The sequence below is a fragment of the Cygnus atratus genome, chromosome 11 (assembly GCF_013377495.2).
Source record: "Cygnus atratus isolate AKBS03 ecotype Queensland, Australia chromosome 11, CAtr_DNAZoo_HiC_assembly, whole genome shotgun sequence".
NCBI classification, from domain to species: domain Eukaryota; kingdom Metazoa; phylum Chordata; class Aves; order Anseriformes; family Anatidae; genus Cygnus; species Cygnus atratus.
In genome coordinates, this window is record NC_066372.1 from 18,428,835 (window position 1) to 18,443,738 (window position 14,904).

The following is a 14,904-nucleotide window of genomic DNA, read 5'->3' on the forward strand; positions in this document are numbered from 1 at the left end:
TGTCATTCACTGTTTTCAAAAAGTGCTGTGTGTTCATTTGATATCAGAACCTGTATTTCCATCTCTGCTCTTTCATTCTTAATCTTCTGGGCTGTAGATGTGTCAGGATCCAGGAAGTTCAGCAGTGTTAAAGGCAAATAAGAAGCACAAAAGAACCTGTGAGAGGACCCAATTTTCATTCACTATTTTCCCTCCGCACTGCACCTTCTGTTCTAACAGCGGGCCTACGGCCAAAATGACGTGAGATTAAAGACGTTTTTGAAACCTGGAGCTCAGGGGAGAATTGGGGCTGATTCTTGTGATTTTCTTGACTGGTAAATCTCAAAACCGGTAAATCTCTTGACTGGTAAATCTCCAAACACAGTATTTGAACTGTCTATCATACAGCAAGCACACTTTGGATGTAAACCATACTACTGCTGTGAAGCAAGCTCTTCAGAAGCAAATAGCTCGACTTCCTCCATGTTAGCTTCCACTGGCCTCCAGAACATGAGATCTAACTTGCAAAAAATAGCCATTTGGATGAGGTTTTAAATCAAAGAGTAGAGACTACAATGCTAGTTGTTGTACACCACTGTCAAATTTTGCCATATTGAGTAATTTTGTTTCCTAATGGAGTTCACACTACCTACCTACCATGAAACACCTATGAATGAAGCTGCTTGGTGAAATATGTCTTATATCAGATTGAAAAGCCATGTTAGAATCAACACTAAATGACCTGACACTTTCACCTTGTTAAGCACTGTAAGTGGTGCAGTCAGTGTGTCCAAACACCTCTTCGAACATTAAGCAACTATTCAGAAAGTGGGCCATTAACACGTTTTGTCATGTTATGCAATTTTTGCCTGTCCTGTAAGCTGGGCTTTTTTCCAGGTCCGGTAGCCAACAATAAATCAATCACAGTCTCTCATAAGCCTTTTGACTTAAGTTCTATCCTGTAGGTTGGGTTAAAAACAAAGTGGAAATCACTGCAGGAGGTGGGACGGGAGGGGGCTACTGGTGACTGCTGTTTAGGAGATGTTTGCTTGACCCACAGCCGTTCTTATTGCCATTCTTTGTGGACTCCTCTTCATTATCCGTAACAGAATCTTCTTCTTCTTCATCACTCCGGTCGTCTTTCAAGTCCTGTGGAGAACAAAGCACCGTGAGCACATTCTATATTTGCAGCACTTACTGTCAGGTAAGTTACCAGATTGCTGTTATCAGCGCAGTGCAGACCTTGTCTGGGCTATGGGTGCCAGACGAGCAAGTTATTTATTTTCAATATGAACTGGGTATCCGGATCTTTACAATGACTTTGAAGAAACAGCCAGTTAATTAGTCAGGTGCTTTCATTTGTAATTGCAAGATGAAAAGATGGTACATAAAAGTTTCAGATAATGAGACATTCTGCCTCCTTGTAAATTCCCCATTGTCCTCTGAAGACAAAACTCTGTCCTCCGTTTCCCTCAGGAAATAGTGTTCGAAAGGAAGCAAATGAAAGGGGAGCTCTGAACACGAGACTATCAGAACTGCCCCCCCAAACCACCTCCCAAGAAGATGGAGGCTGACATCCAAGGACAGGCCAGTTAACACCACTTTAATCTTGCAGAACCTAATGTTCTTTAGACAAAATTGCCTCCACAACCCTGGCCCAGTCATTTGACCTCTTCTTGCTTGTTTCTGCTTTCCCTTGGAAAGCATTAATAGTAATCTCTGGGTGCTGTGGGATTAATTAAGAATTGCAAAGTGCAGGGAAGATTAAAAGAATATTGTACAAAAGCTAAATATGATGAATACATTCACTCAGACAGTAGCTGAGACAGGTATAAACTAAACAGTGACTGATTGTGCCAGCATCTCCCTGTATTAACGTCACTCAGAGAGATGTACCAACTCCAAAATACTATTTCTTGCCCAAAGATGTATGAATCATATCAACATTTGCAAAGAGAAGGCTACGTCTCTATACATCTATGGTATACATCTTGGATACATCGTCCTGCTAAGGGAATTGCCAGGGAGGAGGGGATGGTTGCTTCATTAGCAGGGATGAAAGGGGGATCCAAAGATGTCTGGCCGTGAGAAAATCCCTTCCCACCTCTATAGGAACAGCTTCTAACATTTGCCAATCATAGTTCCTCCCCAAACAATCAAACATGGCACTTTCTGAGCAATGTTTCCACAACACAGAGAAAAGACATTGTGTCTACCCAGGTATTTCACAGCAACCCTTAGGGAGAGATAAGATAAATGTGTGCTGTTTGTCATGGTACAGAAAATGTACCATTCCACTCTTTTATTTCTCACTTCCTACCATAACATGAGACCCTATAATGTGCTCAGGACTTTGCTTCAATCAAGGCTTTGGCATTAAAACCCAAACATCTTGGCTAGCCTATCCTGAATACAATGCGATGTTTTAATGTGCACAACACTCCAGGGCAAAAGAGACACACAGCAGCATCTTGTTGATTTGGGGATCAGCACCTGATAGACTCACAGGAAGCCCTCTAGTTTTTGTACTATAAGAGATGGGCAATAGTCATTCCCTCTCCAGTATCTCATTATGTAATAGATAACCTCTCACCTAAAGTCATGAGTTTCTGTGGAGCTGGGGATCAAAACCTGGCCCCTCACACCTTGGCTGACAATTTATTAGCACCAGAGCATCCAGTGTATTAATGGGAACTCACAAAGTTTCACAACCAGCTGTTGGTGGTATCAACGTTCACACGTTGAGGACTGCAGCTATCGTGGTGTCTTTTTGTAACACGAGGGTGCTTGGCCTTCAGGGCTGTCTGCTGAGGGACAGGAGGCTTTTCTTCATGGCAGAGCAAGCTGCCCCAGAGCTGTGTGCTGGATCTGACAGGTACGTCAGCCCTCGTGCAGACAATCTGCAGGCTGCCTGTACAGCCGCACCGGGGACCATTCCTTCATGGATAAATTTGTTTCCCATGTCAGCTGCCTGGACCTCAACTAAACAGGCACAGACAGCATGCTTTTCTGGTGCCCGGAGCAATGTGCCAAGGTCAGGGATGAGATGCAGAAAGGAGAAACCAGTGTTGTTCCTGCTTGTCCTGTATCTGCTCTCTGAATGAAACAGCAACTCTTAGCCTGCTGGTCTGGGGGTCCTTCTTAAGCACAAAATTCATGCAGATAAATTATAGGACAGCTCAGTACTAACTCATCCAATTGCAATCTCATATCCCTTTATATATTACATTTCTAGTACAACATATAGGACTAGAAAGAAAATTAAAGATTAAACTCTGTCTCATCAGAAAATATAAACCTCCTGGAGCTTTTCTTTTGCTTTTTCCCTAACAATGTACAAAGGGTATCAAAACAAGCAAAACTTATTGTAAATACTGTAAAATAAACTTGGCATGCCATCAGTTAGAGAAAAGGAAAGACAGCCTTTCCCACACGATTTATGAGGTTCTGCCTCTTTCAGATCACCTCTGTTGCTCCTGGTGGTTTTGTAATTTGTATTTGCAGTTAAAGACAAATGCTTGGGCGGGGAGGGGGGAAGAGGAGTAGGTGTTACATTTTTGCCACCAGAAATGTTTCTGAAAAAAAGTGCAAAATCAAACCACAATACAGCCTGTGATGTAGGATCTGCTGCACCCACGGAAAGTACTCATCTTCTTGAGCAGTGAGGCTGAAAACATGGAGAACAACGGGGGAGGAGAGCTGTTGTGCTCCTTGTGAATGGCCTTGGAGTCAGTGACATTCATGAGCACATATTTCATTTTGTGCGCCTTGTTGGTGGACCTCAGACGTTGATGGTCCTCAAGCATATGCTTGACAACAGCTGGCAATCTGCGTTCCTTTGAATGGCTGCTGATAACGACATCTGCTCCTGTTTTCTACAGGAACAAGCTGGCAGTTCCAGCATGGAAGGGGAAGCTCGGACAGGATTTGCTTCCCAGTTTTAATGTTGCAAAATTAGATGGTCTGATAAAAGGCACTATGTGTAGTAATCGAAAAACTTGTGTTACCTTCCAGCACACTGGAAATCCTTGTATTTGAGATAACGTCTTACATATTTTGAAGAAGCAGAAGTTACGTTTCTTTGTAGGCTGAAACAATCATTATAGAGTAAATTTGCTTTTATCTTGGAAAGAGTGCTACTTCTGAATCCTGATACGGATCAAGAAGAAATGCTGCTAAATCAAATCTAAGTTTTTACTGTCTGTTTAATCATGAACCTACTTCATGACCGAGTGCCTCTAAAAATCATTGCTTTAGAAGAGTCTGGCTGTTTTTTCTAGCGTTTTTAAGCGACAGGAATGCAACAGAAGTTACAACAGAACTTTGAATAGCTACAGTTTCGTCTGTAACTGGCAAACCAAATAAACCTGCCTTTGCAACTGTTTAATATACAATTATAAGCATATTAAGAAATAAAAACTGAAGTTTTTGTCTCTGATAACTTTCACGTTCCAAGGATGGCAATATATATAGCATTTCTAGGATTTTTCCCTTCTTCAGTATCAAGATGTTTTCTCTGACATTCTCACATCATAAGTTATAGTTGTGTTTTCCAACTCAAAGACTCTCTGCTTACTGTCCCTGAGCAACAACAGATGAATATACTATCAGAAACGCAAGAACTGGCAAACTGTAAATGCAACTGAGGCCATCAGTAATACTCAACACTTTGGTTTAATGGCATCAGCTGAATTTATTATACTTGAGACGGTTTGGGGGTAACAGACAAAATGGAGATGTGTATATTTTATGTTCTGGATGACTAACCAATTTAATCTTTCTAAATGGATGAATGGTTTCAAGGTTTATGAGAAGCAACACTAATGCTATAAAGTCTGCAAGAGAGCCATTTGTAGTGAAGCCAAAGCCGCAAACTTTTATAATCTTTTTTCCTTTTGTTTAACCCTTCCACCTGCTGCTCAGTCTGCCTCTTTTAGTTAAATGAACCGTATATGTTAAGGTAGTTTTGGCTTCTTGCATTTCACTACTGTTCGAATTTTTATCATTCAAGTGATTAGCGCTGCATCTTACTACATGAACAAAGACCTTCCAAGAGACTTCACCAAGGAAAAAGACTTGAAATTACGAGAGAAGCAAACTTCAGAGGCCACTTCCCAGCCTCCTGTAAGCAGACAAACATTGGTCAAATATCCATCTAAACTAACAGCACATTTCTCCTAACTGTGCAAGTGTGTCTCAATAAAGCACTCAGAAATCACTTCCCTCTTGACAAGCCTTTGCGCTGCACTCTTTCTACTTCAGCTGATGAGAACACTGGGAGGAAGACGTGGCTGTGCTGGAAGGCAGACAAGTGCTAGGTTCCTGTTCCTGCATGCTGGTGGTAACATCTCATCCTGACACTCACTGGTGGAGAAATGGACTGGGCAGACACCGCCCTTCTGCTCCACTTCACTGGGGCACATGGCACCGTTATCCATAGGGATGCTGCGGTAGCAGCACAGCCATAGCTTTTTATCTGCTACTCGGTAGTTAAAGTGGAAAGTGCAAGAGCAGAGGGAAAGGCAGTGCCAAACAGTATTAAAAAACAGGCAAAAATATATTGTAGCAACGTAGATTGATCCTATAAACACTGAGGAAGCGTTAGCAACGTGCCTTCTACATACTCAGTAGGGGAAGGGCACTTGCTAGCGAAATGTATTGTTAGCTCAATATGGCACAGTGCCGATTGTCAAGTTGAGATCTCAAACTCCATCAGCCAGTTCCTTCAGGACCCTGGGATTCATGCCATCAGGTCCCACGGACTTGTACCTGTTTAGATTCATCAGGTGGTCTCGAATGTGCTCTTCACTTACAGTGGGTGGGACTTTGATCCCCCAGCCTCCATCTGTGGGTTCAGGGAAATGAAAGACGTGGGAAGCCCGTCTACCAGTGCAGACGGAGGCAAAGAAGTTGCTGAGTACCTCAGCCTTCTCCATGGCTGTCGTTACCAATTACTCAGATACAGAAACTCACTCTTAATATAAGAAATTAGCCACCTATAATTGCTTACACGCTACTACTTTCACCCCTCGGTCTATTTTAACAAATGTTAAAGGCGCATGGTGGCCCTCGGGGACTCCTCCTGTCACCCCAGCGCAGCAGCCCGAATGGAGCTGGGTCCTCTCTTGTGCTCTTCCTCGAGGCTCTGTGCAGAAGGGCTGCCACCTCTCGCACAAGGGCTGGCGGATGGGAAAGAAGCACTCACACAACCCCTGAGAATCGGCAAGAGTTCTTTATTGCCGGGTGTTTGGCGGCTCCAAGCTAATGCTTGCGATGGAGCCTGAGTGATGACGAGTAGGGAGCTCGCCGGGCCCTGCTGAGAAGCTGTTGGTGTTCTCTGATGGCACAGAGCAAAGACCTGCCGGGGTAGTCCCAGGTCTGATGTGGCCGAGGTGGATCCACTTCCATGGGCTCCTCCGCCTCTTCTTGTGGACCCACCTCCATGGGCTCCACGGTGTGAGGCAGGAGGACAAGCCGGTCCTTGCCTGGGACTGCCCACACGGGATGCCTCCCATCAGGTGTGTTCTCCGGCCACGGTGCCAAACCAGGGGGTCGCCCAGTTCCACGTTGAGGCCCCATGCCGCTGTCCACTTCGTTTCCAGGCATGGATTCAATGCCGCCGTCTGTTTTCTGGCTGTGGCTGGGTCTCACGCTGTATTCTGGCCGGTAGGCACGCCTCTGCTCCCCACGGCTCTCTGCATCACGCTCCCACCTTTGCTCCACACCACCGCTGCGCCGCTGGTTAGGCCCAGGCCCCCGCTGCTGGATGTTTGAGGGGCCGGCCTGCTCCCCGCATCGCTGCGGTGCCAATGATATCGCTGATATCTGTCTGTGGGCCGGGCACCAGACGTCCCCCGGGCACCGGTGTCTTTTGTGCCGGGGGTGCCGTCCCTCTGCCCACGACATCTTCCTCTCGTTAGCTGCCATCCTTCTCGGTGCTTCCTCAGACCGCTTCGCTGTCCTCACACCGAGGAGGGCTGCCGCTCGCCTTGCTCCTTCTCTAGCCTTCTTCCTGCCGCGTACGCTGGCTCTCAGAGGACCGAGCAGCTGAGCAAGTGGCGGGCCAGCTGCAGGGGGGCCTGTTTTATAGGGCCCGGGGCAAAGGCGGGGCAGCGGTGGCCACTGTGACCTCAGCGAGCCTCTGTGATGCCCACCATGAGTGGCCCGAAGGCAGCTGTGCTGGGAGCAGCCTGGAAGATGCCCTCACGTGCAGGAAGGAGGAGGGCCGGGGGGGCTGAGGGACCCTTTTCTGGGGCTGGCTCCCCCAGGCCATTTGGCTTGCCAGAGAGAAAGGCTGCCCCATGCAATCCTGCCTCAACCCGTTTTTCTTCAGATCTCCAAGGGTTAGGATCTCTTGTTAACAAAAGAAATTACATGTACTGGATTATTTCGTGTATTGTTTACAGACGTTGTGAATTTTCCTCTGGCTCTATTAAAATTCTCAACTTCAACTATGTAAGCATCTGCGAATTTCATCACAAAGCTGTTTTCCTTTCCTTTGCATTAGGAGGCTACTCAAATTCAGCTCTAATGCTGTTCTTTCCAGTACTGCAGTCGCTTTTCAATTGCATGATACATGCCTGCTGCGCCTTACCACAGGCAGAAGTAGGCCAGAACAGCTTGTATTAGTTCAGGCTCCTTCTTGGTTCTGTGTCTGTGCAGGGGGTGGGAGACGATCAGACCAGCTGAGTTCGGCCGGGTACAACGCTGACTTCAGGTTTCTCAGCAGCACAAGGGGACTTCAATTTTGCCGCTGCCTGGGCAAGACTAAAACTAATTAATCCTGGAAGCTAAGCTCTCTGCTCCTGCTGCCAGTAGGAAAGCAGTAGTGCAGACTGCCGAGCAGCTTACCTGTTCCCTGTTGCTGCAGCAGACCAACATACCTGACCCCTGCGGTAGCAGCAGGGCAAGCCGGGCTCTCCAGGACACTGACGGTGACTACGTGGTACTGATGCAGCCAGCACAGCTGTAGTGTGATCTCCCTCACTGCAAATACCTTACCCTTCCCAGGAGTCTGCTGTCTCAGACCTGGCTGGCTATTTACCTGCTTTGTTTTAAGCCTGCACTGGCTATAGTTAAAGTCATGCAGAATGACAACTGAAGAAGCCCATTGTATCTGCTGACAAACTCTGAACCACATCGTTCTGAGCATAGTAAGATCTGCCACCAAATAAAAGTCAACTCAGAGTAAAAAATTATAAATTCCAACTCCTGTGTGGTGTGTGAACCTGGACAGAAATGTTCATTAAAATACCTACAAATAAATAACAAGCAGGGACCAAGCCCCAAGGTATACAAGTCCAAGGATATACATTTGGGCCTTTTAGGTTCTGAGTAATTTACTTCCACACAATTAAATGGATTTCTTCTGCAAGGTACAGATACATAAAAAGTAATTCACAGCTGAATCTGGGATTTTCGTGTTTTCTATCTGTTGACATTTAGATTTTTGGATTTTCAAATATTTATTTTCATCCTTCAGTGTGATTCTTAAATGTTTATGTCATTAAAATCAGAATATCCTACATCTTATACCTTAACTCTACCTTAAGAATATTTTCATTTAAATACCTACAACCATATTGACTAGATTTCCACTTTTCAATGTAAAGACAATAAATTCCACAGCACCTGCACATATGGAAACAGCTCGCAGTACAGAGATGAAAGCTACTAGTCAGCGCAGCAACCACCGACTCAAATAAAAGAGATAATAAACAAGAGAGAGAATAAAAAGTGAGTCCAAATGGGGGGGGGGGGGGAGGGGGGATAATTTTCTAACAAATAATACTACAAAGTTGATGAACCTCCAAGTTCTACATGTTTAATTCAACATCCGTAATTCAACTGAGCTGACATATGACTTAATACGGCTTTGCTTTCCTGTGGAGACTAAGGAATATACATGTGGATTCATGCAAAGTGTTCTAAATTTCCAGCCTGGAAGATTTTATTAGAAAATATATTTCCCTTTTCAGCTTATGCACACCAGGCAACATAAATAGTGTTCATCTTCAGTGGGAGATGCACTGCTGGGCTCCACTCTCTGCGGTTTTTAAAAGAAGATGCAGACTCTAGATTAATTACAGTGGACATCTTGTGGCCAAAACTTGTCTTACTGAATCCCTCTCCTATGAAATACCCATTCCCCAAGTTTTCCAATGCAAATTTTCAGAAGGAACTCAAAGATGTGTGAAAAAGAAATTAAAAGTTACAGTAATTCCACAAATATTTTAAAGAATAGCCACGTAAAGCTAAACACTATTATTAGAATATCTCCCTGATTTTGACTGACGGAGTACGTTTAACCTTGAAAAATATCACTTGCATTGACACTCAGCATACCACACCTGTAACTGGAGCTACAATACCATGACTGTTCAGAAGAAATAAATCATTGTTTACAGTTAATCAGGTACTCTGTGGTTTCAATAAAGTCTGCTCACTGTGTTATTGAAATCCACTAACTAAACCTTGCACTCAAGTGTATGTGGCTTTACGATAATGTCAAAAGCCCAGGAGGTACTGAGTGAGTCATAATGTCCCACTGCTTTTTGAATTATTCCAATTTTAAATCCACAGTTGGCAAAGAAACAAAGAACAATATAATAGGCATTTGATGCTGTTCTGTATAGTGAACTTTTTTTTACCCTAGCACAGAACTTGCATTAAGCCAAGGAGTTCAGTGCTCTGAACCTTTATCAGAACATGCACTTTTATTCCTTAGAAATGTTTTTTTGGCTGAAGGACAGATGATCAGACACTCATACTTTTCTCACTTAGTGAGGTAGGATACTGCACTTAAGGCAAATGCTTTGAAACAACACAGCTGCTAAAGAGTATTCTTACAGAAGCCTTACGGCACTGTGAATATGGCCTGAAACTGCAAAGAATGTAGCTCTGTAAACAACAGGCACTTCTCTCCTATCTAACCTGCCCATTAAGGCGTGCATTTCTCTATTTTCTTTGTTAGGAGGCATTCCGTTCCTTGTGTGATGTATCCGAACATTGCCCCAGTACTAAGTTATTGAACCAATTTCAAGTCACATACCTAACACGTAATGTCTTTTCATTTCACATTCATAGCAGTAGGCAGGATACCTAAAATCAATACCAATGCAGTATTTCTAAACACCCTAACATCAAGGCTGGATATAGAATTCTTCCAGTAGCACCTAATGAAGAAACTTTCTTAAGTAGCAGTAGAAGTCCCCGAGACTTGTACGACTTAATTCACCTGGAGGGGGATTTATTTCACCAAAGTTCAGCATTCTGAAAGTCAGGTATCTACTGAACTTGTCATCTAGGACTGCTCTCTAACCAAAAAAAAAAAAAGAGAAACCAGTTCCCCTGGGGGTGAGCTGCCCCACCACTGTGCAGGTGACCCCACTGGACACAGCGAATTGCTCGCCGGAGTCACCTCACCTCCTCCATGGCTGCAGCGGGACCCTTTAACTTGAGCCATAAACAGCTTTTATATGGCCAAAGTGAGGCGAGACACATCCTACCCTCACAGGCTTCAGGTCCATCTGCATCTCCACCTGATTGGACTGAGCGACCGATGGCGTTTGTTGGTTTGTTATCTGATGGGCTGAACTCTGCCACATGCTGTGCCTAGTCAGAAGTTATTAGACTTGTGTTACAGAGCACAGACTGCTCCTTTTAAGATTTCCTGCCTTCTTTGCATGGAATAGGGATTATGGAGCACTTCCAGGTCTACCTAGGGAAACATTTTCTTTAAATACAAGATAGGACAAGTTTTCTTTCTCAATTGATATTAATTTATCATTAACTAACTTTATTTCAAGAGTGTTTTAAAAAATTGATTCAGCAGATTGCAGTACTGTAAACCACTCTGAAAGTCTGAGAACTACTCAACTTACAAGAAAGTCACAACTCAAACCACTGCAGCATATATTAAAAATAATAAATGAAGGGATCAAAAGTTCCATAGAAGATCTAGGGTTTGTTCTGTGAATTGATTTTTGGCAATTGAAAAAATAAATACATATGCACACTATTATATATATAGCTTTTATATAGGAGCATACATAAAAACTAGCAACAAATGGAACATTTCATAAATATTCTGCTCTAAAATTAAAAGATATGAGCAGTTAACAAGAGACGCCAGAAAAACTGTCAGCAAATGCCTTTCTATGAACAGCAGGGCAAATCAATGAATTGTAAAGCAAAAATTTGACTGTTTGTCATTTAGCTGAATTTGGAACTTTCACATGAAAAAAAAAAAAGTCATTTAGATCACAGAGTTACAAAAAGTAGAGTTGTTGTGTGCCAGACATATACGTGCAGGGAGAGGGGAGGGGGCACTTGTTTGGCCAGATCCATTGCTGCTGAAAACTAACGCAGTCTCCTTGACTTCAAGTAGAGCCGTGCTCATTTATACCAGCTGAGAACCTGGCCCCGTATCAACGCTGCAGACTTCTACTGAACTGGCCAGGGCAGGAAGCTTTGCTTTCAGAATTACATATAGTTTTGATTTGCTATTCTTAGAGGCAGTGGTCATCTGCAGCTCCTACTGAAGTAAAACACAGCAATTTGGAAACAATAAAGCAGCTAAAGGATTTTTACGCGGCACATAGGACACCAGCACAGCCCTGTTTATGGCACAGCTAATAGACGAGAGGCGGAGGGAGCATCCACACACCCAGTTTGTTGGAGTATGGCCAAAGGACCGAGTCTGCTCTTGCAAAGCCTTGCGTGTGCATAACAGGGCTGTGGAAGGGGACTCTGTCCACCCCAGCATACATTCACAAGCCCATCTATTCCAATCAAATGCTTGGACATTATTTTCTTCAGCTTCTCATTACTTCATTCCTCCATAATGGTAATAACAGTCCTTGACTTACATTTTCTAACCTTCACCTGATTTTTATATAATACTCAAGGGAAAGGTGGTGTGGAATTATGGGTTTATAAAAAAAATAAAAAAATCAATCAATCAAAATTCCAACAAAGAACATGGTTGCTGTTTTAAAATGTGAGGAGCACAATTCAGTAGTACAACGTACCTCCCCCGTCATTGCTCAGCTGCTGACTCTGACAATATATATTACTGGTATCAAGGGCAGCCTTGACTTCAAATCTCCGGCAAGGGTAGGAGCCTGGAGCTCCCCAGCATGCATACAGCGGCCTTCTCCATTTTGCCTACCATTGTAAAGACAGCAAGCAAACCTTACTCTTTTTTCTTCTGCCTGCCTCTCAACCCGCCTCCCCAGATGAATTTGGCAGCACGAAGTGCGACATGTAGCCAGGCTTTGGGCTTAACTAGATTGCTGTAACAGAATGGGAAATATGCAGATGAAAGAAAGTCATAACAGGAAGTAATTTCATTTTACTAGGGCATGAGCCTTCATGCTGCTGACCTGGCTGGCTAGCTCCCATCTCCAGGCTATTAAAAAACCCATGTCTCAAAGGCAATAATTTTAATCAACTGGGAAGGCTCCCAGATAGACTGGTTTTCATCTCTAAGAGGGAAAACTTCCATTTATCCTGTTTCATTCCCCTAATAAGCCATCCTCATGAGAAAAACTGCTATAAATATTTATCCATAGAGAACCAACAAATTCAACTTCTCTACAACCCATTTTCCTTTAAAATGGAGGAGAGGCAACCCCCCCCAATCAAGTTCAATCTGACTTGTGTGTGTGCTAAACCTCCATTCAGAGAACTCTGAAGCGGGACATTAACACGTACTAGCCCTTCCCAGTACAGAAAGTAAACAAAATCTCCACTAAAAGCTTTTTACCAATTCCTCAATCCTACGCTGGCATGAAATTGTAATTTACTATTTTAGAGGATAACGATAACCTAAGTTACCCCTTTTATGAGGACTACTTGGAACTAAAGCAAGCAAATCTCTGTGGTCTGCTTTATCAACACCCTGGCTGCCATAGGCACAGTACGGGCTTAAAAAAAAAAAAAAAGAAAACAGAACAAAAACTTCAATGCCTATGGTTTAGGGAACTAAACCCTGTTCCCTGTTAAACTCCTGTCAAATGACATTTTGCTGAAATGAATAACTTCTTCCTGTGTTAATTCTCTTTAATTTTATTTTTTGATTATAAATGTTCTGAAAATAGTTTTCCATTGCTAAAAAAAAATAAAAAGACTTTTTAGGAGTCAGGTAAAATGCTGTGCATGCCAGAACTCAACATACATTGGAGAGTTCATTTTCACATCCCAGTAATTGCACGGTGTGTGGAAGCGCAGCGCTGTTGGGTACGGTCAAGGTCACGGGGTGACCCTTTGCAGCTGAAGTTAAAAGTCAGCGTTTATTAGCCGGGAGCAACCAGGCCGAGTTCACCTTCAGTGTCCCTGGTGCACACTGAACAGTGCACAGCTCAAACGCCTGAACACTGGTTCCAGCGTTATTTGCCACCAAAGAGATTTAAAATGTAATTTCTCTAAAGGCCATTCTACTTACGTGTTACGTAAGGTTTCTTACCCCCATAGCTTTAAAATTATGATTTGTATTTAGAGTTACATATCTCAGGTTATTGCACAGCTCAGCGAGGATGGCCGTGCTGCCCCAGCTGCGAGGGCAGCCAAGCGCTCGCAGTCGCAGCGCTCCTGGGTGAACAGAGGCTAAAGAGCGACTCCCATATCGAAGGTAAGCCAGTAAGGTTTTAACCACTGTGGATCCATGGTCTGATTGTGACGGATGGAGACCTGGTTCTAAAGGTAACCAAGGAAAAGAAAGCAAGTGCCAGGGAGGCTTAAATTTGATACACGGAAGTCTGTACTTCCATGGATGAATGTTACCTCCAAACAAGAAAATTGGAAAAAAGCATTGCTTTAAAGAACATGCTCTGGGGCTACGTTAAATGAACAAGAAAGTTCTCACCGAAATTCACAACTGAAATTTCATACTTGCAGGCCCACAAAATTACAAAATTTATTTTTAATAATTCATTTGAATCTTATAAGTCACTCTTGATGCAAAGAGACCAAACAAAAAAAAAAAGTAAGAGGAATAAATAACAAAAGAATTCCGCACTGGGCCCAGGGAAAGAAAGCTCAGCAGAAGCAGAGGTGCGTCTGAATAGCCTCCACCAGAACGCAGGTAGTATGGCCTCTGGGAACTGTATAACCTAATTTAAAACCTTACACGGAGGGTTATAGCAAGTCTCTAAAGAGGTAAATTCACAACAAGAAAGATAGAAAGGAGCATAGGTCAGCACCTGTGCAGGTGTAAAGCAGCATTACTCTTCAGTACAAGCAGTGAGGGCATGCTTTACAAGAGCAGGTTACGTCTGTGTCCCAAAGGACTTTCAGGCCTCATCTGTGTATTACTATTAAAACACTGAAGTATTTGAGTTAAACTTTTAGGGATACAGCATAACTAGTGTATGTTATTTTGACGCAGAAAAGGAAATAACCGATTTAAGTAGTCTTTATGTGGCTAACCACTTCAACGGCAAGGACTGTACTGGCATCCCAGTACAAGTACCTAAAAGAGAAGGAAAGAAAGTTAACTTGAACTGGCAGGGGTATCTCAGCACAAGAGCAGTCCTCCGGCAGAGCAAAATGCAGTAGAGGAAGGAGCGCTGGACGTAGCAGAAGTGTCATAACAAGTATTTCACAGCTCTTATGTCAAGCCCAAAATAGTATTTTCTTATCATTTTCAGCTATCTTACACTGCCATTAGTCATTCTTTGAGAGTTAACTCTCACTGTTCTCTTGGGAATTCAGACCAAGTAAGGAATGAATAAACCATGGACAAGAGTATGTCCGACCAAAAATGCTTAAGAAAAACTACAGTATTCCTTTCGTTTTGCAGTCAGTAAGTAGTTTAAAAAAATAGGAAGAAAGAACCAAGGTGAATCCAAACAGTACTTGATGACTCCTAAAGAACACCAGCTATTAGTAAGAAGCTCATTGCCTTAGTCAAGGACAGTCTGA

The 14,904-nt window shown here is 43.4% G+C and overlaps 1 protein-coding gene across 1 annotated transcript in view; it reads right to left on the reverse strand.

The window, feature by feature from the left end:
• Nucleotides 1-911: 911 nt before the first annotated feature.
• CERS3 (ceramide synthase 3) overlaps nucleotides 912-14,904 on the reverse strand; it is a 33,665-nt gene continuing 19,672 nt past the window's right edge. Inside the window, exon 10 of the mRNA XM_035554604.1 lies at nucleotides 912-1,128. Coding sequence (XP_035410497.1) covers nucleotides 997-1,128 — 132 coding nt within the window. The 3' untranslated portion in view covers nucleotides 912-996. The remainder of the gene's footprint in view (nucleotides 1,129-14,904) is intronic.